The following is a 21,833-nucleotide window of genomic DNA, read 5'->3' as shown; positions in this document are numbered from 1 at the left end:
GGAACAGGTGGTCATTAAAGGGGACTTTAACTTCCCCAACATTGACTGGAAATGCTTCACGTGTTGAGAGTGTAGTGCTGGAAAAGCACAGCAGGTCAGGCAGCATCCAAGGAGCAAGAGAATTGATGTTTCGGACATAAGCCCTTCATCAGGAAAGAGGCCGAGACATAAATGGGTGGGGGGGTGGGGTTGGAGGGGTGGGTAGCTGGGAAAATGATAAGTAGATGAAGGTGAGGGAGAATATGATAGGTCATAGGGGAGAGTGATGGATGGTCTGGAGGGCAGTGCCAAGTTGGAGGCCTGGGATTCAGATAATGGGGGTGGGAGAATGAGGAAGCTGTTGAAATCCACATTTAACCTGTGGGGTTTTAGGGTCTTAAGGCTGAATTATGAGGCGTTCCTCCTCCAAACGTCTGGTGGTAATGGTTTGGTGGGGGAGGAGGCACAGGATCTGCGTGTCCTTGATGCAGTGAGAGGGGGAGTTGAAGTGTTCAGCCATAGGGCAGTGGGGTTGGTGGATGTGGCTGTCCCAGAGATATTCTCTGAAACAATCTGCAAGAGGTGTCCTGTCTCCCCGAGGTAGAGGAGACCACACCAGGTGGAACAGATGCAGGAGATGACATTGGTAGCGGTACAGGTGAATTTCTGATGGATGTGGAAGGATCCGTTGGGGCCTTAGACGGAGGTGATGGGAGTGGTGTGGGTGCAGTGTTTGCACTTCCTGCGGTGGCAGGGAAAGGTGCCAGGAGTGCGGTGTGGGCTGGTGGGGGGGGTGGACCTGACAAGGGAGTCACGGAGGGAATGGTCTTTTTGGAATGCTGATAGGGGTGATAAGGGAAATATATCTCTGGTGGTGGGATCTGTGCGGAAGTGGCAGAGAATAATGCATTGGATCCGGAGGTTGGTGGGGTGGAAGGTGAGGAACATGAGCGTTCCGTCCTTCTTGTTTTGGGAGGGGTGGTATTCAAGGGTGGTGGTGCATGAAGTAGAGGAGATCGTTAACCATGTGGAAAGGGAAGTTGCAATCGTGGAAGGAGGAGGCCATCTAGGACTTTCTGAGGTGGTATGCAGTGGAGGTGGATGAATTGGGAATAAGGGATGGTGTTTTTAAAGGAGGTAGGGTGGGAGTAGGTGTAGTCTAGGTAGCTGTGGGAGTTAGTGTGCTTGTAGCTGTGGGAATCTGCGGTTGGTTGGTCGCCAGAGACGGGGATGGAGAGGTCCAGGAAGGGGACGGATGTTGCCGAGATGATCCAGGTGAACTTGAGGTCAGGGTGGAAGGTGTTGGTAAAGTTGAACTGTTCAACCTCCTTGTGGGAGCATGAGGCGGTGGAAATCCTGTAACTCCAGTACAGTGGATTGATCGGTCTTTGTCCAATGTGTGCAGATGGGTTTCCTGACACAGTATGTCGAAGGGCCGACAAGAGGGGAGGCCAAACTGGATCTAGTACTTGGTACTGAACCAGGCCAGGTGTTTGATTTAGTGATAGATGAGTACAATGGAGAGAGTTACCATAATTTGGTGACCTGTAGTTTAGTTATGGATAGGTACATGCCACAGGGCAAGAGTTATAGTTGGGGGAAGGGCATTTATAATGCGATTAAGCAAGACTTAGGAGACATAGAATGGGGTAGTGGGGACAATGAAAATGTGGAGCCGGTTTAAGGAACAGATATTGGGTGTCCATGATAGGTATGTCCCTGTCAAGCAGGAAGGAAGTGATAAGGTAAGGGAGCAGTGGTTTACTAAAGAAATTGTATCTTTTGTTAAGCGGAAGAGGGAGGCTTATGTGACGTTGAGATGCGATGGTTCAGATGAGGTGATGAAGAGTTAGCTAGGAAGGATTTAAAGAGAGAGTTAAGAAGATCAAAGAGGGGACATGAGCAGACGTTAACAGGTAGAATAAAGGAGAACCCTAAAGCTATCTATAGGTATGTGAAGAATAAAAGGGTGACTAGTGTGTGAATTGGGCCAGTCAAAGACAGAAGTGGGAAGATCTGTGTGGACCATGTGGAGGTTGGAGAGATGCTTAATGATTATTTGTGATGTGTTTTCACTCAGGGAAAGGAGAATCTTGTAGAGGAGAAGACTGAGATATGGACTATTAGACTAGAAAGAGTTGAGGTTAGTAAGGAGGAGGTATTATCAATTCTAGAAGGTGTGAAAGTAGATAAGTCCCCTGGGCCAGATGGGATTTATCTGAGGATTCTCTGGGAAGCTAGGGAGGAGATAGCGGAGCCTTTGGCCTTGTTCTTTGAGTTGTCATTGTCTACAGGTTTAGTATCAAAGGACTGGAGGATTGCAAACATTGTGCCCTTTTTCAAGAAGGGCAGTAGAGATGACCCAGGTAATTATAGACCAGTGAGCCTTACTTGTGTTGTAGGAAAAGTTTTGGAAATGATTATAAGAGATAGGATTTATAATAATTTAGCAAGCAATAATTTGATTGGATATAGTCAACATGCTTTTATCAAGGGCAGGTAGTGTCTCATAAGTTTTTTGAGAAGGTGACCAAGCATGTGGATGAGGGTACAGCAGTTGATAATGGTGCACATGGACTTCAGTAAAGCCTTTGATAAGGTTTCACATGGTAGGCTGTTGGAGGAAATGCGGAGGCACGGGATTGAGGGTGATTTAGCAGTTTGGATTAGAAGCTGGCTTTCTGTAAGAAGGCAGCGAGTGGTGGTTGATGGAAAGTATTTAGCCTGGGATTTGGTTACTGGTGGTGTGCCACAAGGATCTGTTTTGGGACCACTGCTGTTTGTCATTTTTGTAAATGACTTAGGCACAGGCATAGGTGGATGGGATAAGTTTGCAGATGACACTAAAGTCGATGGAGTAGTGGACAGTATGGAAGAATGTTGCAGGTTGCAGAGGGACTTGGATAAACTGCAGAATTGGGCTGAGAGGGGACAAATAGAGTTCAGTGTGGATAAATGTGAGGTGATTCACTTCGGGAAGAATAACAGGAAGGCAGAATACTGGGTCAATGGAATGATTCTTGGTACTGTGGATGTGCAGAGGGATCTTTGTGTCAATGTACGTAGATCCCTGAAAGTTGCCACCCAGGTTGTTAGTGCTGTTAAGAAGGCATGCGGTGTGTCCATTTTTATTGGTAGAGGGATTGAGTTCTGGAGCCATGATGTCATTCTGCAACTGTACAAAACGTTAGTGCGGCATCACTTGGAATATTGAGTAAAGTTCTGGTCGCCCCATTACAGGAAGGATCTGGAAGCACTGAAAACAGTGCAGAGTAGATTTTACTAGGATGTTGCCTGGTCTGGAAGGAAGGTCGCATCAGGAATGGCTGAGGGACTTGGGTCTGTTGTCATAGGAGAGAAGGCTAAGAGGGGATTTAACAGAGACATACAAGATGATAAGAGGATTAGATAGGGTAGACAGTAAGAGTCTTTTTCCTAGAATGATGGTGTTAGTTTGTACGATGGGGAATAGCTGCAAAGTGAGGGGTGATAGATTTAAGACAGATATCAGAGGCAGGTACTTTACTCAGAGTGGTAAGGGCATGGAGTGCCCTGCCTGCCAATGTAGTTAACTCAGCCAGGTTAAGGGCATTTAAACAGTCCTTGGGTAAGCATATGAATGATGCTGGCATAGTGTAGGGGGATGGGCTTAGATTAGTTCACAGGTTGGCACAACATCGAGGGCTGAAGGGCCTGTTCTGTGCTGTATTGTTCTATGGTCTGGATGAGTTAGTCCGAAGGGTCGATTTCCGTGCTGTACATTTCAATGACTCTCTGACTCTACATATGTAAACTATATTAACCTGGACTGTATAACCTGAGGCAGTGTAGCTGCTGTTAGGACTACATAGGGAGCAAACAGCCTCTTGCTCTTCAAAAGTGATTTGGATGATTTTATGAATTTTGATCAGTGTTTAATATGTTTGAATGGGCTGTGAATCATGGAATATCCAGAGAAATGAAACTGTGAGTAAATATTCATGCACAAATCCACTCTAACAGTTAATCTGTCAAATTAATCAACTTCTCATTTCCAAAAGTGAATTAGACTTTTTCAAAAAAATAATCATTCATAGGTTGTGCACTTCACTGGCTCAGCCATCATTTGTTGTCCATCCCAGGAAGCCCAGGAGTTAGTGATAGTGAACTGCTTATTTGAAATGCTGCTATTTATGTGCTGTCAAGGCAACCACACTGTTACTGGTAAGGGAGTTTTAACCGATGATAGTGGAGTACTAATATTGGTATAAGAAGAGTGTGGAGGATGTGTGGCTAAAGGACACCGTGCAGGTGATGGTGCTCCAAAATGTCTGCTGTCTTTGTCCTTCCAGATGATAGAGCTTAAGAGTTTGCAAGGTGCTCTTGAAGAAGCCTTAGTAAATTACTCCAGCACATCGTGTCACTGATGAGACTCTTTTTTTTTGGTGGTGTGTAGGGCAGATGTTGAAGATGATAGGTGGCATGCAAACCAAAAAGCCTTCATGGTCTGGGTGATGTTGATATTCTTTTTGAAAATTCATAATTATTTCTGGGATTCACTACCCGGACAAAAATTTATTGCAAATCCTTATTAAACTTGAACAAGGTTGTGTTGTGCTGCTTTCTTGAATTGCTGCCATCCATAAGATGTTGCTAGGCCCAAGAGCGTCTGCATTGGTTTCACCTGCGTACTCGGCTTTTCTCCCACTATCCAAAGATGTGCAGGTTAGGTGGCTTAACCATCCTAAATTGCCCTCCATGTTCAGAGATCTGGAGGCTAGGTGGATTAAACATGATAAATGGGGTATTACTGTGTTTGTGTGAGGGTGGTGAGTCTGGATGAGATTAATGAAGCAGCTGAAAATGGTTGGACCAAGAATACTACCCTGAGTAATTCCTGCTGAGATAACTGATCTCAAACAAGCACAACTATTTTCCTATGATTCTATGTTTTATGACTCGAACCAATGGACAATTTTCCTCCTGACTTCTAGTGAATCTTGTTTTGTGAGGGCTCCATGATTCCACATTCAGTCAAAGATGACCTTGATGTGAGAACTAAGGCTGTCATGAGGTCAGGATCTAAATCTGGTGGGACACAAACTGTGTCAGTGAGCAGATTATTGCTAAGAAAGTGCTGCTTGATAGCACTGTTGATGACACTTTCTATCATTTTCCTGATGATCAAGAAAAGATTGATGAGGTGGTAATTGGTCAAGTTGGATTCCTCTTTCTTTATTTTTACACAAGACAACTTTGGGGCAATTTTCAACTTGCCATTGCTTTAAATATATTGGAATATCTTTGCTAGGGGTGTGGCAAGTACTGGAGTACACATTTTCAATACTATTGCTGGCATTTTCTCAAGGTCCTTCATCTTTTAAGTGGCAATGCCTTTCACCATTCTTTTAAAATATCTACTGAAGTGAATCAGATTAGCTGAAAACTGACATCTGTAACTGTGAGGAGCACTGTAGGAAACCAACCTAGGTGAATTAGGCAGTGCTTCTGGTTGCAAATGCTTCAGTGTAATCTTTTGCATTGTTTCCATGTTATTGAGCATGAAAATATTTATAGAGCCTTATCCTCCAGTGATTTTTTCACTTATCTATAACTAATCACCACTGGTTTTGGCAGTACTTAGATCAGTTTAGATCAGAACTGACGGCTTGAAATTTCTTCAGCCTATTTATTGTTTGCTGCCTTTGCTTTTTGAAATGTGTCAGCTTGTTATGTCACTTCAGCAAGTCGCCTGTGCATGATGTTGCTCCTGGCATGCCTTCCTGTATTCTTCATTTAAACCAGAGTTGACCAATTACCTTTATGGTAATAGTAGAATTAGGGACGTACTGAGCAATGAGGTTGCAGATTATATTGAAGTACAGTTCTGCTGTTGTTGATGGCCTGGAGTGCCTCATGGATATCTTGCCCTCAGTTGCTCATCCCATTTAGCATGGTAGTAGAGACAGATAATGCAATGGTATGTGTCCTCAATGTGAAGTTGAGACACTGTTACCTGTCTGCAGTTCCAACAACATTCTTCTTGAGCATTGTTAGATTTGTATCCTTTCAAGCAAGTGGAGATTATTCTGTCACATTCCTGACTCAATATTAGGTTGAACTCTGATTTTCTGCAATGAAAGAAATTCTGATTTTACTCATAGACAATGAGAAATGTTCCTGATCAATGATTTGCATTGAAGAGATTCAAAGTTACTGAATATTATAGCCACAGTACAAAGCCTTGGATTGTCATTTTAAGAGGGTTAAAGAAGGGCTTATGCCCGAAACGTCGATTCTCCTGCTCCTTTGATGCTGCCTGACCTGCTACGCTTTTCCAGCAACACATTTTTCAGCTCTTGTCATTTTAAGAGCATTGCTCATGGAGCCTGGGTCTGCAGTTGCAGCAGGCTGTGGTTTTAACAAGGTTTAACCACATTGCTGTTTTCAATATGACCTTGGCTTTCATGAACATTTCCACTTCGTTGCCAAGACAATACAAATTGATGGACGGATGCAGAGATTTCTTGAGGGCATAGCATCCTTTCGTGTTCAGCAAATATAATTTAAAATGTTATACAAAAATTCAGTAACTGCTAATTTGCAGGATAAAGAAAGATGGAAGGTGAAAAGCAGGTTTTAGGAAGAGACACATGTCCGTGTATAATCTGCGGTCCTTATTCCACAGGCAAGAAAAAGACACAATATTCTCCTCGTAGCCTTCCTGACCCTGCTTATGAAGAGATTGACATTCACAGCCTTGATACAGGCCCAGGTAGTTATCTTTAAGATTTGTACACTGATACCTTTATTTTTAAATGCAATGTTAATTTTAAGTTTCCAATGTTTTCGATGTGTAGATGTACACTCCAATATTTCACTGGACAAGCTGGAATATTATACAGGAAGCGAGTTACAGGAATGCGATGATATACATGTGCAAGGTAGGCCAATTTTCACCCCACTCTTGCACCATTCCATTACTAATCTGCAATGGAGAGTAAGATAAAATACAATAAACCCCTCATAGTTAAACTCCCAGATTAGCAAGAGTCTTTTGTCTTACTTTGGAGTCGTTACTTACTATGAATATTATGTAACATATGAATATTAACTCAAGCTGCATCTTCCAAGTGGAGTATACTGACAGTATGGTTCAAGAGATAGTGACTCGTTAATGTAACCCTCCGAATTCTGTATGCGTTGTGATGGACATCATACAAATTTATTTTTAGATAATTGATATGGTAATTTTAGGACTATGCAGTTGAAAGTGCATTTTTTTGGATGAAAGAATGCAGAAATACATCCTGGACATTTAACAAAATAGACAGAGCTACCACAGATTCAATAGAAGTGTAAATGTTCCAAGTATCCTTCTGTTCAGTGTTAAGAAGAGAAAAAAAGAAATGTAGTGGCTTCATGGTCAAATTCTGTATCATTATATGACATTTATTAAAGCTGTTTGAAGTATTGCTAATGGAAAAGACGCAAATTGATAATGTCCTCAGCAAACAGAAACAGAAATTAAGCATTTTTTTCAAATCAACAGAAAAGTCCTTTTGCCATGCATCTTGCTTTAAGCTATGTCCAGTTTTAAATATAAATCACTTTATTCTGAAACATTAAGTAGGTTTCTGAGGAATCAACAACACACAGTAACTAGGGCTCTCATTTAAAATAGTTATAATAGCTTTTCGAGTTGGTGATAATTGAATGAATACATGGAGTAATATTAATTCCCGCCTCAGGCGACTGACTGCGTGGAGTTTGCACATTCTCCCCGTGTCTGCATGGGTTTCCTCCGGGTGCTCCGGTTTCCTCCCACAGTCCAAAAATGTGCAGGTTAGGTGAATTGACCATGCTAAATTGCCCGTAGTGTAAGGGGCAGGGGTAAATGTAGGGGAATGGATCTAGGTGGGTTGCGTTTCAGCGAGTCGGTGTGGACTTGTTGGGCCAAAGGGCCTGTTCCCACAGTGTAAGTAATCTAAAAAAAACCTAATTGATAATAAACCAATTGGCACTGCACTGATTCATAAAATGTCAGAAAAATATACTGATTATTTTAGGGCTTAACTTGAAAATAATAAGTTCATTACAAAATCACATGTTCATTTTCTAGATTCATTTACTTCATTAGATGCTGAATTTGGAAGAGAATATGATGACATCCAATAATTTGAGAAGGAGCTGTGATGACTTTCACCACTGGCCTTACTGAGGAAAAATGTGTGACAAAATATCTCTCATTGGCTAATTATGTTTCATTATTCAACTTAATTTGTAATGTTACTATAATGACATGTTGCAGCTTGTTGTAAAATAGTTAAATGGATGAAGTAGGAAATTAATTGTGATCTTTCATATTGAGCATACTAAGTCTAATTTAGTTCTATGCAGGAGAGCAATCTATCAATCTTTTCCAAATATGTGAATTTTTGGTGTTATGAAGTTGAAGGCGTGTACTGTACCTTTTAAGAAAGAGAGTGAAAGCTGTTCTGAACTAAGAGCTTACAAGCACCTGTGTGATGTGAATAGATGGTTGTCTCAGAGTATACTGGAAAATTTAAAATATGCAACATTTGGCTGTGAAATGGATATTGGTATTTTGACAACAATTTGAATGTAACCAATTAGCTAAAAGTATTGTGGTTCTGTTTACCGAGCTGGGAATTTGTGTTGCAGACGTTTCGTCCCCTGTCTAGATGACATCCTCGGTGCTTGGGACCCTCCTATGAAGCGCTTCTGTGATCTTTCCTCCGGCATTTGTAGTGGTTTGAATCTGCCGCTTCCGGTTGTCAGTTCCAGCTGTCCGTTGCAGTGGCCGGTATATTGGGTCCAGGTCGATGTGCTTCTACCCAATATACCGGCCACTGCAACGGACTGCTGGAACTGACAACCGGAAGCAGCAGATTCAAACCACTACAAATGCCGGAGGAAAGATCACAGAAGTGCTTCACAGGAGGCTCCCAAGTGCTGAGGATGTCACCTAGACAGGGGACGAAACGTCTGCAACACAAATTCCCAGCTCGGCGAACAGAACCACAACAATGAGCACCCGAGCTACAAATATTTTCACAAACTTAGTTAAAAGTATGTCCCAGTATACTAAAACCCAATCAAGTTTGAATGTATTGTCTTGCCAACATCAAACCAATGTTGGGAATAGAAAAATGCAGGCGTTTGGAAAATTGGATAGAGCAACTGCCATCAACACAGATCCAAGAAATGATGAAACACTCTCTCCCAAAGGTACCTTTTCATATGAAGCTCTCTACGAAAGGCACCTTTTCTCAGTAAAAAGAAAGAAGAAAACCCAGGGAGATCTTCAGTCTGAAGAAGAAAGACACCGAAGACAGCAGCCATTCTGTGGTTTTGAAATTAAGTTGATGTAATTTTAATAAGTATCTTTTATTGGAAGACCATATTTTTCTCAAGTTGGAGGCAAGTAAAAAGCAGTTAAGTGAAAGGGGGGTGGGGTCGGCTTAGAGCTGTGAATAGTTGTTGTTTAATGTTCACCTTTAGAATTAGAGAATAAACTGATATTATTTTCTTTAAATAGTGGAATTTGGGAGTTCTCTGTCCCTCATCTTTTAACAGATTACAAGGTGAGCTGAGATTTTCTGGGTGTTTAGTTTAATTAACAGGAGGGCTCATTGCCATGTCGTAACATTAGCTTTAAGACTATGAACAACTTTGAATGCGAGCTGTTTAAGGACAGATTCTTATTCATTATTCATTCCTGAAAGAAATATGTATCTTAAACATATGGGAGCTTTATTCCTTTATGGTATTTTGGGGCAAAACAAGGTTTAGTAAGGGAAATATCAGCCTCTACATCAACATCAACATTTACAAACGCAGATCATGAAGATGCAATTTAATAATTATTATGAAATGAGACTGAGTGAATGACAAACAAAATAAAATTGTACTTATATAACTGCAATTCCATCAAACAAGTGTGAGAGAACAAATTAAAGATGCAGCATACAGAGTTTGTTCAGTCAATGAACCATGGTTACTGATTTTTTTTAAAAAATCAATGAAGTTATTACGCATGAAACTACGTTTTATCATTTTACAGTTGTATCAATGAAAACTGTTGCATAGAAAGAGAAGGTCTTTCGGGAAAGATATAAACCTGTCTATTATAGTTTGCATCTACATTCATATAGGAATATCACAATGCAAATATATAATTTTTTTCAATTGCTCAACCAATTCAGCAATAGTAATTTAGTTGTAAGTATTCATTTTAGATTTCTGTTTCAGTTTTGACATATGTATCGCATGCAAATTAAATAAATGATATTTGTTGAAAATTTGGGATCCATATTAATTTGTCCATATTTTTAAATCTAATTTTTACATGTGTTATGACATACCTTTGCAACAAGTGGAACTTCAACCTTGACCTTTCTCTGACAGGAGAAGATCACAAATAATCTGCTTCTCATTGAACTGGTAGATGGATATGACCTGGCCAAATCATCATAACCCATCATAAATTTCTCACAGTATAAACAAATTCATAATATCACTCACGGAACTCTGTATCTGTCACTGACTCTCTTTGTCTCTGTCTCTTGCTGTTTTAAAACAATCATGGCTCCAGAAAAACTGAACATTTAGTAACTAAACCCATTCACACACACAGATCAAAAGTTACACACATCATTCAATATGCAACCTCTAAATTTAATTCTGACAATGTATAGTTTATGTGGGTCATCACAATTAGGGCGGCACGGTGGCACAGTGGTTAGCACTGCTGCCTCACAGCGCCAGAGATCCGGGTTCAATTCCCACCTCAGGCGACTGACTGTGTGGAGTTTGCACGTTCTCCCCGTGTCTGCGTGGGTTTCCTCCGGGTGGACCGGTTTCCTCCCACAGTCCAAAAGATGTGCAGGTCAGGTGAATTGGCCATGCTAAATTGCCTGTAGTGTTAGGTAAGGGGTAGATGTAGGGGTATGGGTGGGTTGCGCTTCAGCGGGGCGGTGTGGACTTGTTGGGCCGAAGGGCCTGTTTCCACACTGTAAGTAATCTAATCTAATCAATTGTTATTGACATATCTGTCAAGGGAAGTAATTCCTCCTACCGATAATCATATGGGTCCGTATAAGTTGATGGATATTAACCAGTTTAGGAGTGGAGAAGAAATTCTGGCCTTGCACAAGATTCACATCTTATGAAAATAGAGTTATACAGGTGTACAGCATGGAAACAGACCCTTCGGTCCAACTCGCCCATGCAAACCAGATATCCCAACCCAATCTAGTCCCACCTGCTAGTACCTGGCCCATATCCCTCCAAACCCTTCCTGTTCATATACCCAACTAGATGCCTTTTAAATGCTCTAACTGTACCAGCATCCACCATTTCCTCTGGCAACTCATTCCATACATGCACCATGCTCAGCGTGAAAAAGTTGCCCCTTAGGTCTCTTTTATATATTTCCCCTCTCACCCTCAACCTGTGCCCTCTAGTTCTGGACTCCCCCACCCTAGGGAAGAGACTTTGTCCATTTTGCCTATCCATGACCTTAATGATTTTATAAACCTCGATAATGTCACCCCCCCAGCCTACTCAAACTATCCCTACAGCTCAAATCCTCCAATCCTGGCAACATCCTTATAAATCTTTTTTGAACCCTTTCAAGTTTCACAACATCCTTCCAAGAGGAAGGAGACCAGAATTGCATGCAATATCCCAAAAGTGGCCTAACCAATGACCTGTAGAGCCGCAATATGACCTCCCAACTCCTGTACTCAATATTCTGACCAACAAAAGAAAGCATACCAAACGCCTTCTTCACTATCCAATCTCCCTGCCACGCTACTTTCGAGGAGCTATGAACCTACATTCCAAGGTCTCTTTGTTCAGCAACACTCCCTTGGACCTTACAATTATGTGTTAAAGTCCTGCTAAGATTTGCTTTCCCAAAAGTAGTGGACCCAGCACAGACCCTTGTGGCAACTCCTCTGGTCACAGGTCTCCAGTCTGAAAAGCAACCCTCCACCACCACTCTCTGTCTTCTACCTTTGAGCCAGTTCTGTATCCAAATAGTTATATCTCCCTGTATTCCATGAGATCTAAACTGGTTCACCATTCTCCCATGGGGAACCTTGTCAAACGCCTTACTGAAGTCCATATAGATAATGTCTACCACTCTGCCCTCATCAAACCTCTTTGTTACTTCTTCAAAAAACTCAATCAAGTCTTTGAGACATGATTTCCCATCCACAAAGCCCTCATCATGATTATCCCTCATTAGTCCTTGTCTTTCCAAATACATGTACATCTTGTCCCTCAGGATTGCCCACCAGTGACATCCAGCTCACCGGTCTATAGTTCCCTGGCTTGTCCTTATCACCTTTGTTAAATAGCGGCACCACATTAGCCAATCTCCAGTCTTCTGACACCTCACCTGTGACTATTGATGCTACAAATATCTCAGCAAGAGGCCCAGCAATCACTTCCCTAGCTTTCCACAGAGTTCTAGGGTACACCTGAACAGGTCCTGGTAATTTATCCACTTTTAAGCGTTTCAAGACATTCAGCACTTCTTCCTTTGTAATATGGACATTTTCAAATCGTCACCATCTATTTCCCCCATGCTATATCTTCCATGTCCTTTTTCACAGAACCATTCATGCAACATATTCATTTAGTATCTCCCCCAACATATGGCTCCACATAAAGAATGCCTTGCTGAAGGGACGTATTCTCTTCCCAGTTACCCTTTTGTCCTTCATGTATTTGCAAAAACCTTTTGGATTCTCCTTAACTCTGTTTACCAAAACTATTCAGTGAATTTCACTGTTTGTTAGTTTTCCCAGATGTAATACATGAATTCAAACAGCAAAGGCAGTAACTGCACAGGTTCACTGCTGTGTCAGGGAGCAGTGTGGGTTTCTTTCTTTCTCTCTCTCTCTCTCTCTCTCTCTCTCTCTCTCCTGCACTGCCTGACCATGTGCTGCCTTTGTCTGTTTCTCTCCATTTTAGAAGTGCTGTGTTTTTTCAACAAAGTTCCAAAATAATGCAACAGCATATAGAACAGTAATTGCTACTCCTGGAACTCCAGGAAATCACCTCCAATACCTAAAATAGCTCAAACAAGGAGCAGCCTGTTATAACCAGAAATTTTCCTGTCTTCCATCTTGGATTTCATCACCTCAAGATGAACAAAAGATGGGTTATGGTTTCAATGAAACATTGTTGACTTTCTATTTAATCAGCCTTAGATTTTCTTTAACCATCATGACTTACTTCTGTCTTATTGCATATGAAAGCCTTGTTATGACCATCAGCAGTAACATTAACTGGAAATGATAATGTTAAAAATCACACAACACCAGGTTATAGTCCAACAGGTTTAACTGGAAGCACGAGCTTTCGCAGCACTGCACCTTCATCAGGTTTTTTTTTACTATTCAGAACTCAATTTATTTTCGTAATAACAAAGATTTTATCAGTTGTAATGTGTTTTATGAATAGCAGTTAATTTTATTTGATCGATGGAGTGAACAATTCCTCTTTATTTTGACTGAGAATGTTTAAAAAATGAGTGGAGCATTGATTCAAGAAAGAATAAAAGAACAGGTAGGATGAGTGACACACTGTTCTTTTATCTTAGTGCTGTCTAATTTAGTCCTTGGTTAAAGACTGGAGGATGTGACTATGAATGAGGTGAGGAAGTGGATTCAGAATGTCGTCATGGAGGACTTGCAACCTTTATGATGAGAGAGCTAGCTACAGTAAAAATAACCTAGGTAGAAATTTAGAGAGACATCTTATAACTCTCAGCAGATTGGTTCCAGTTAGACATAATACCTTTGGAAGTGGATGCATCATGCATAGCTGTGAAAGGAATATAACGGTCGGACTGACTTTTGTACTCAACAATTAGTTACAGTTTAGTTGCATGTAAATCAATTAAGTGAGCCAAGTATTAATAACGTATTTTGTTTAAGTGTGGTTAATTCAAGAATCTGGTGTAGTTTCTTCGCATTTTCTGCGTTCTATGTTGTTAGGTAAAATGTATCATCCGATCCCAGGTTGACATAAATTTCCTTGGGAAGAAAGTCTTGTATCATTCTATTGACAGCAAATCAAATATGAAGATGCTTTGAAATTAAAGTTTAGTTTGAAGCCACATAATTTTGTATTTTAATTGGTTTAACTTACAACTTCTGGAGCTTTGAGAAGAGGTAATAATTTAAAGCATGTAACATGCATTTATACATAAGTTTGGAATTGTGTTGTTGCTCACTATAGTGATTAGTTTTAATGCTTGGAATTTGACTCCAAGATCTCAAGAGAAAAAAAAAATTGTCAATATATTCATTTCTTCCAGTCATGAGCAGTTGTTGTGTTGTCAAACATTAACAAATGTTTATTTTAACTGGAATACATTGATATGCCTTTGAATAGTGCAAAACACATAGGTATATCAAAGAGACATCATCAGACAGAGAGATTAAATGTGGATCATAATTATCATGGGAGGGGGCTATAACTTCAATAAACTGATGGGGAAAAGCTGGAATCAAAAAAAGGATATTATCATAAGTGACTGACACCTTTGGGAGTCAGTCAGGAAATAACAGGATATCACTATCAGATTTTGGAAGCCAACCAGTAATTGGGTATATAAGGCCTGGAAAATCTGAGAAATTGATCATGTCCTATTTATGTGTTGACAAGCCAATCAAAGCTTAGAGAAGCCATTGATCATGAACAAGGTTAGAACAAGCAGAAGTTAACATATAGTGACCCATATAAGCAGATATGCAATTAAACTTAAAGATAATTTATTTTCCATTTACCTGTACTTTTCTGAACTAAAATGGAAAAAGAGGTGCTGAAAAAAAATGCCAGGATGCAGGATGGTTTGTTGCGATTTTTAACAGCAAGTTGCCAACATTCATTTTTAGTTCCGTCGACATCAGAGAGACCAAACATAAACTAAGTGAATGTTTAGCCAATCATCTCAGCCAGCCCATAAGGGTCACTGCCCATTTCAACTCCCCTTCCCACTCCCTCTTCATCATGTCCATCCATGGCCTCCTCCATTGCCCCAGTGTATCAGACTGCAAATCGGAGGAATGACTCTTTATCGTCAGCCTGGGCAGCCATCAGCCCAGAGGACTCAACAGTGAGTTCTCCAATTTCAAATAATCTTCCCACCCATCGCTCGACTCCCTCTCCAGACCCACCTCCTTCTTTCCATTCCTCCTACCGATCCTTCATTCCAACTACCAACGAGATTCATTCCTCCCAAACAGGTTGTACCCACCACCTGTATTCACCTGTCATTACCTCACCACTCTGACACCATCTACACCCATAACCCTCCCCACTATTTATTTGCAGCTCCTCCTACACCCACCTCCATTCTTGAAGGAGGGTTATACCTGAAACGTTGACTTCTCTAGCTCCTTGATGCTGGTTAGCTCGCTGTATTCCTCCAGCCTCTTGCTTGTTTACTTTGGATTCAAGCATCTGCAGTTTCTTTATCTCTAACTTAGTATCACAGAAGCCCTACATGTGGAAGCAGGCTATTCGGTCCATTGAGTCCACACTGCCTTTCCAAAGAGCATCTCATTTCAGTGTACCTCCTACCCTATCCTTGTAATCTTGCATTTCCCATGGCTTATCGACCTAGTCGACATATCCCTGGACACTATGGGCAATTTAGCATTGCCAATCCATCTAAACTGCATATCTTGCACTTTTGCTCTTGTTGCTCTCGTCCCAACTCAATTTCTGATTCTAGGAAATTATTCACATTAAAGAATAACACCATGGTTTGTAATTTGGGGCAAGGCAAATAAAATAAAATATATTAATTATTGTGAATTGTAAGTTCGACTACCTTTATTTCTTGCATTAAATCTCATTCTGTTGTAGTGAGTCTGATTTCATGATTCAACAACTGCTCCAGGAGAGTTGGAATATTCTTCAGTGGGAGATATGGAATGGTTTGCACTGTTTCCTGAGATAGGCAGGTGCTGCTGTCATTGAGAGGCAATTAAACTGTGGTGGCTCAGTATGGTTTCTGAGGAAGATACTATTCTTACCAAAGAAATAGCACAATTTAGTAAGCAAGGGTAAATGGAGTAGGAGTAAATTATTCCTGTCAATTAGCAGCAGGAGTAAACAGGCAGGAGGCTGGAAGAACACTGGAAGCCTTGCAGCAACAGGGGATGCAGAAGTTGATATTTTGGGTGTAACCTTTCTTCAGTACTGGCGCTGGGTGTGGGGGGAGCTGCAGATAAAGGGGGAGGTGGGGGTTGGATGGTGAAGTGGGGATATGTGAAGATAGGTATAGGGTATGACCCTGGTTGGTCAATAGTATTTGGATATGTGTTTCATACCTGGTACTCTGCACAATATATATCAAGAGCTGGAAGGTTGAACGAAGCTCATAACTGGTTTTCAGTTGACAAAAGGCATAGCAGAGCAAACTGCCCCCTTATGGTCATAAAATTTATTTAATTTCTTTGATGATATTTGAAGAGTAGGCTGTGAATTTTCAGAAAGCCTAAAGTAAGCAGAAAAATAATTTGTGATTTCTTTTACAGGATAATTATTTAAGTAAATCAAACTCTTTCCTTTGAAAATCAAAGAGACAATGCTGGTTGTTCATTCAAAAATAAAGCAAAGTACTGCAGGTGATGAAAATCTGAAATAAAAACAGCGTTGATAAACTGGACTGGTCCGATAGCATTTGAGGAGAGAGAAACAATTTCAATTTTGATCCAGTATGAATTTCGAAGAATAATCAAATGGGATTGGAAGCATTAACTCTGTTCTTCTGTTCACAGCTGCTGCCGTATGTGCTGAGTTTCTCTCAGAGTCTGTAATTATTATTGGGTGATCATTTGTTGGATGTGAACATCGCAAGAGGTCTTAGCATTTATTGTCTTTTTTTTAATCACCGTGGAGGTGGTGGTGGCAAGCTGCTTTCTTGAACCACTACGATCTGTGGAAGAGAATACACCAACAGTGACCTTTGGAATGTAATTCCAAGACTTTAACACAACAGTAGTTTGGGAAAGGTGATATAGTTTCAGTTCAGAAAGATGTATGGTTTGGACTGGAACTTTCAAGTAGTCCTGTGCTCATGCATCTGCTGCCCTTGTCTTTCTAGGAGGCATGATGCTGTCAAAGAATCTTGGTTTGTTGTTGCAGTGCATCTTGTCCATGGTACTGTACTGTGTGTATGGTATTGGAAGTGAATGCTGGTGAACGAGTGAAGGGAGGTGGTAGATGTGGTTTCACTAAAACAGGTTGCTTTCTCCTGGATGGTATTGAGAAACTTGAGTGTTTTAGAGCTACACCCCCAATGGAAATTTGGGATTATTGGATCATGCTCTTCACTGATTTCTCAGTTGACCCTCAATTCTCTGTAACATCAAAAGGGTGATTTATTTTCTCTTAGAGAATGCAAAATGCTAAGTTCACATAGTTTGCATGGAAAAGGGATGAAGATTCTCAATGTCAGATCCACCAGTCAAGCCTTTGCCTTGGTGCTTTGAGAGCATTATTGTGAGACCTAGATCTGTGCTAGCAATAGGCTGTTGCTAAATTTTAATAAGGCTTAGCTGCTTTGTAATTCCCAAAGTAAAACCATGGACTTTGTAACAGTCATGCATCTGATTGCAAAGATGATTCCATATTGATATAAAGACACAAAGAATTCTTGAGGGTGTCATGCCCTTCGGGGATGTGGGAATTGAAATTAAGAGAATAAATGGCAGGCACAGTGGCTCAGTGTTTAACACATTTGCTTCACAGTGCAGGGGTCTGGGCTCGATTCCAGACTCAGGGAACTGCCTGTACGGAGATTGCACATTCTCTGTGTGTTCTCTGAGTTACCTCTGGGTGCTCTGTGCAAAGGTTAGATGCAATGCCCATGTTAAATTGCCCTTAGTGTCGTCAAATGAGCAGAATAGGTCAGTTAGCCATGGGAAATGCAAGTTTATAGGGATAGGGTAGGGGAATGAGTCAAGGTGGGATTGTCTTTGGAGGATCATTGTTGACTTGATGGGCCAAATGGACTGCATCCACAATGTATAGATTCTATTATACAACCATAATGAATAGGTTAGGAGTGGATCATTTGGCTCCTAAATATTGCTGTGTCATTCAAAGAGATCATGGCTGATTTGGTGATCATGGCTGACAGGCAAAAATGAGGACTGCAGATGCTGGAAACCAGAGTTTAGATGAGAGTGGTGCTGGAAAAGCACAGCAGGTCAGGCAGCATCTGAGGAGCAGGAAGATCGATGTTTCGGGCAAAAGCCCTTCATCAGGAAGGAGTTTCTCCTGCCCTTTCCTCAAAACCATTGCTTATTTTTACTGATGAAGAATCTACCTATCTTAGCCTTAAACATACACAAGGTCTCTGCCTCCATGGCTGTCTGTCTCAAGGAGTTCCGAAGACTCATAATCCTCTGAGAGAATAAATTCTTCCTCATCTTCGTCATAAATTGACACTGCTTTTTCTAAGGCTTTGTCCACTGGTCCAAAACACTCCCATGAAATAAGACACACTCTCAGCATTTACTCTATCAAGGCTCTCAGGGTCCTATATGTTTCAATGAGATTACTTCTACTTTTTTGTAAATTCCAATAACTAGAGCCCCAACCTCGTAAGACAATCCCTTCATATGGGGGATCATACTGGTGAATCTTCTCTGAATTTCCACCAATGAAATAATAGTTTGCCTTAAAAAGGAGACCAAAATTGTGCACAGAAGTCCATATGTGGACTCATCAGCCCTTTGTATGTTGGCAGGCAGAGTTCATTATTCTTACACTTGAAACCCCTTGAAATAAAAGCCAACATTCCATTCGTCATCACCATTATCTGCTGCAACAAAAAACTGATATTTGCCAGAAAACGATAAAGGGAGATGGAAAGCAAAAACTGGATATTAGAGGTTTAAAAAAAGGTAAAGATAATATTGTCATAGTCCAAAATGACTGCACTCTCATCAGAAAAAGAAGATAACTGATGGTGGGTTAACCTGAGTGTCACCATACCCAAGGTGAGGGGTGACATTCAGAAGATGAGGCCTTTATGGATAGCTCAGATGGTATAGTGCCACATTGTTGATATTTTTCTGCATTCAAAACCACCTGTCCATGCCAAATGAGCTAACTGACCCCAATTTAGACACACAGAGACATAGAGATGTACAGCATGGAAATAGGCCCTTCAGTCCAACTTGTCCATGCTGACCCGATATCCTAAATTAATCTTGTCCCATTTGCCAGCACTTGACCCATATCCCTCCAACCGTTCTACTGATATACCCATTCAAATGCCTTTGAAATGCCAATTGTACCAGGCTCCACCACTTACCCTGACAGATCACTCCAAGCATGCACGAACCCTTGTGTGAAAGCGTTGCCCCTTCAGCCCTTTTTAAACCTCTCCTCTCTCACTTTAAACCTATGCCCTCTAGTTCTGGAGTCCCCCACCCCAGGGAAATTAATTTGTTTATTTACACTATCCATGCCCCCCATGATTTTAAAAACCTCCATAAGGTCACCCGTCACCCTTCAATACTCTAGGGAAAACAGCCCCAGCCTATTCAGACTCTCCCAATAGCTCAAACCCTCCAACCCTAGTAAGATCCTTGGAAATCTTTTCTGAATCCTTTCAAGTTCCACAGCATCCTTCCTACAAAAGAGGGACCAGAACTGCACACCATATTCCAGTAGAGATGCATGTGACCTTATAGATATTACAGCGAACTTAAACAGGCGATGTTTGATCACTGAATTTCTTGGCAATGTTTGTGAAGAGATTAAGATTGATGATGCAGATGCTGATACAGACTCAGATAATTACCTTTAGGATCATACAGTAGAATCATAGAATCCCGACAGTGCAGATGCAGGCCATTTTTTCCATCGAGCCTACAACCTTTGAAAGGCAACCTTCACATTCAAATAACGGATGCATTTTAAGGTTACTCTAATTTTATTATTTTTTAAAGTCTAACAGTCTGCTGCATAATTATACAGGGTCAGTGTCAATGAAAAAAGATATTTCTAAGCAAGATAGGCCAATTTGAATTCCTACCACATTCCCATCTCTCCTCAGCCCATGAATTCCTTCATAGTCAAGTCATGATATTCACAATATAACTTGTTTTGTATTTATTGTGGAGTCATATAATTAATACAAACACTATGCAAAATTTGAAAGTCAACTGTTGCTGAATATTCCAACTTAATCAGGCCAACAGCAAAGTTCCAGGGACATCATACACTTTAACTGCGGCCCTGTGCTGATACCAGAACAATTTTACTTTAACACCTGTTCTTACTGTGACGGAAAACTTATATGATCTGCTGCTAGATAATGGATAATTAGTTATCCTTGGATGTAATAAACATTATATTGAAGTTTGTGTTTATAACAGAATGTGCTAACATCAGGTCAGCATTTGATAAGTTATAAAGAGCTGTGTTCACCTTTTGCAGAGTGGTTATATTAACCAAATTACTCCAGAATAAAACCACTGTATTGTCAATATCATAGCCTCAGCAGATCTAGACTCAATAGGAGTCAGGGAGAACTTGCCATTGGTTTGAGTTATAACTTACACAAAACCACATGGTTGTGGTTGTTGGAGGTTAGTCATCCCAGCTCCAGAATGTCACAGCAGAAGTTCCTTAGGGGAGTATCTTAGGCTTACATGTCTTTAGCTGCGTCATCAATGATTTTATCATCAGAATAAGGTTAGAAACTGGGGTGTTTGCTAAAGTTTGAACAACATTCAGCATCAATTGAAAATACTCAGTTAGGGAGATACCTAATGTAATTGTCCCTGCAATTATTTCGGAGCCATATATCTTGATCTATGCATCTAGGTCATCTACCTCGATGCAAATGCTACATGCATTTAGGTAGAGTGCCCTAGGATAGAATCTAACCACTGTCACTTGATATTCAGTGGCATTACCATTGCTGAATTTTCCCAATATTATCACCCTGGAGGATTAGAAACAGAACTGGACTAGTTGTACACATATTGTGGCCACCAGAGCAGATTAGACACTAGCATTCCAGCAGTGATTAACTTATGTCCTGACTCCCCAATTCCTGTTCACAAAGCAAAAGTCAGGACTGTGATTGAATACTCTCCAGTCATCTGGGTGAATACAGCTCCAATGGCATTGAAGAAGCTGGAAACCATCCAGGATAAAACAGCCACTTAATTGTCACAATATCCACAAACATCAATGATCTGCACCATTGATATTCAGTAGCAATAGTATGTAACAGAACTACAGAAACTCATCAAAGCTTCTTCAATGAAACCTTCCAAATCCAAGACCACGGGCATCTGGAAGGACAAGGACAGAAAATACTTGTGGACACTACCATCTGAAATTTCCTCTCCAAGCTTGTCACCATCCTGAATTGGAACTATACTACCATTGCTTCAGTATGATTTTGTTAAAATTTTGGAACTCCCTCTCAATCAGTTTTGTGGTGTCCATAAATTGATAGCAGTGGTTTGACAAGGAAGTGCACCAGCACATGCTCAAGGACAATGAAAGGTAAGCAATAAATGCTGGTTTAGGCAGCAAATCATACATCTTGAGTGGAAAAGAAATTTATACTGGATGTGGTATCACTGCCAGAGCTTGTGTATGATCCTGCAGTTGTGGGGTTGCTTAATCATGTGTATTGCATTCTGCCTCTGCGACTTGGCATACAAATGTGTTGTAGCTTCATTATATTAAAACATTTTTAGGTAAACTTGCTGCTGCTCCTGAAGTATCCTCTTGAACTCCTTATTAAATCAGTATGATTCTCTGCTTAAACGATAATGATCAAGTGA

The 21,833-nt window shown here is 40.8% G+C and overlaps 1 protein-coding gene across 1 annotated transcript in view; it reads left to right on the top strand.

Annotated features, from left to right (window-relative positions):
• LOC140478634 (scavenger receptor cysteine-rich domain-containing protein DMBT1-like) overlaps positions 1-21,833 on the top strand; it is a 151,795-nt gene that overhangs the window by 98,765 nt on the left and 31,197 nt on the right. The window contains exons 19-20 of the mRNA XM_072571852.1: positions 6,647-6,733; positions 6,819-6,902. Coding sequence (XP_072427953.1) covers positions 6,647-6,733; positions 6,819-6,902 — 171 coding nt within the window. The remainder of the gene's footprint in view (positions 1-6,646; positions 6,734-6,818; positions 6,903-21,833) is intronic.

This window comes from Chiloscyllium punctatum, chromosome 6 (assembly GCF_047496795.1).
Source record: "Chiloscyllium punctatum isolate Juve2018m chromosome 6, sChiPun1.3, whole genome shotgun sequence".
Taxonomy (NCBI): Eukaryota; Metazoa; Chordata; class Chondrichthyes; order Orectolobiformes; family Hemiscylliidae; genus Chiloscyllium; species Chiloscyllium punctatum.
This window is presented reverse-complemented; position numbering and strand designations above follow the sequence as displayed.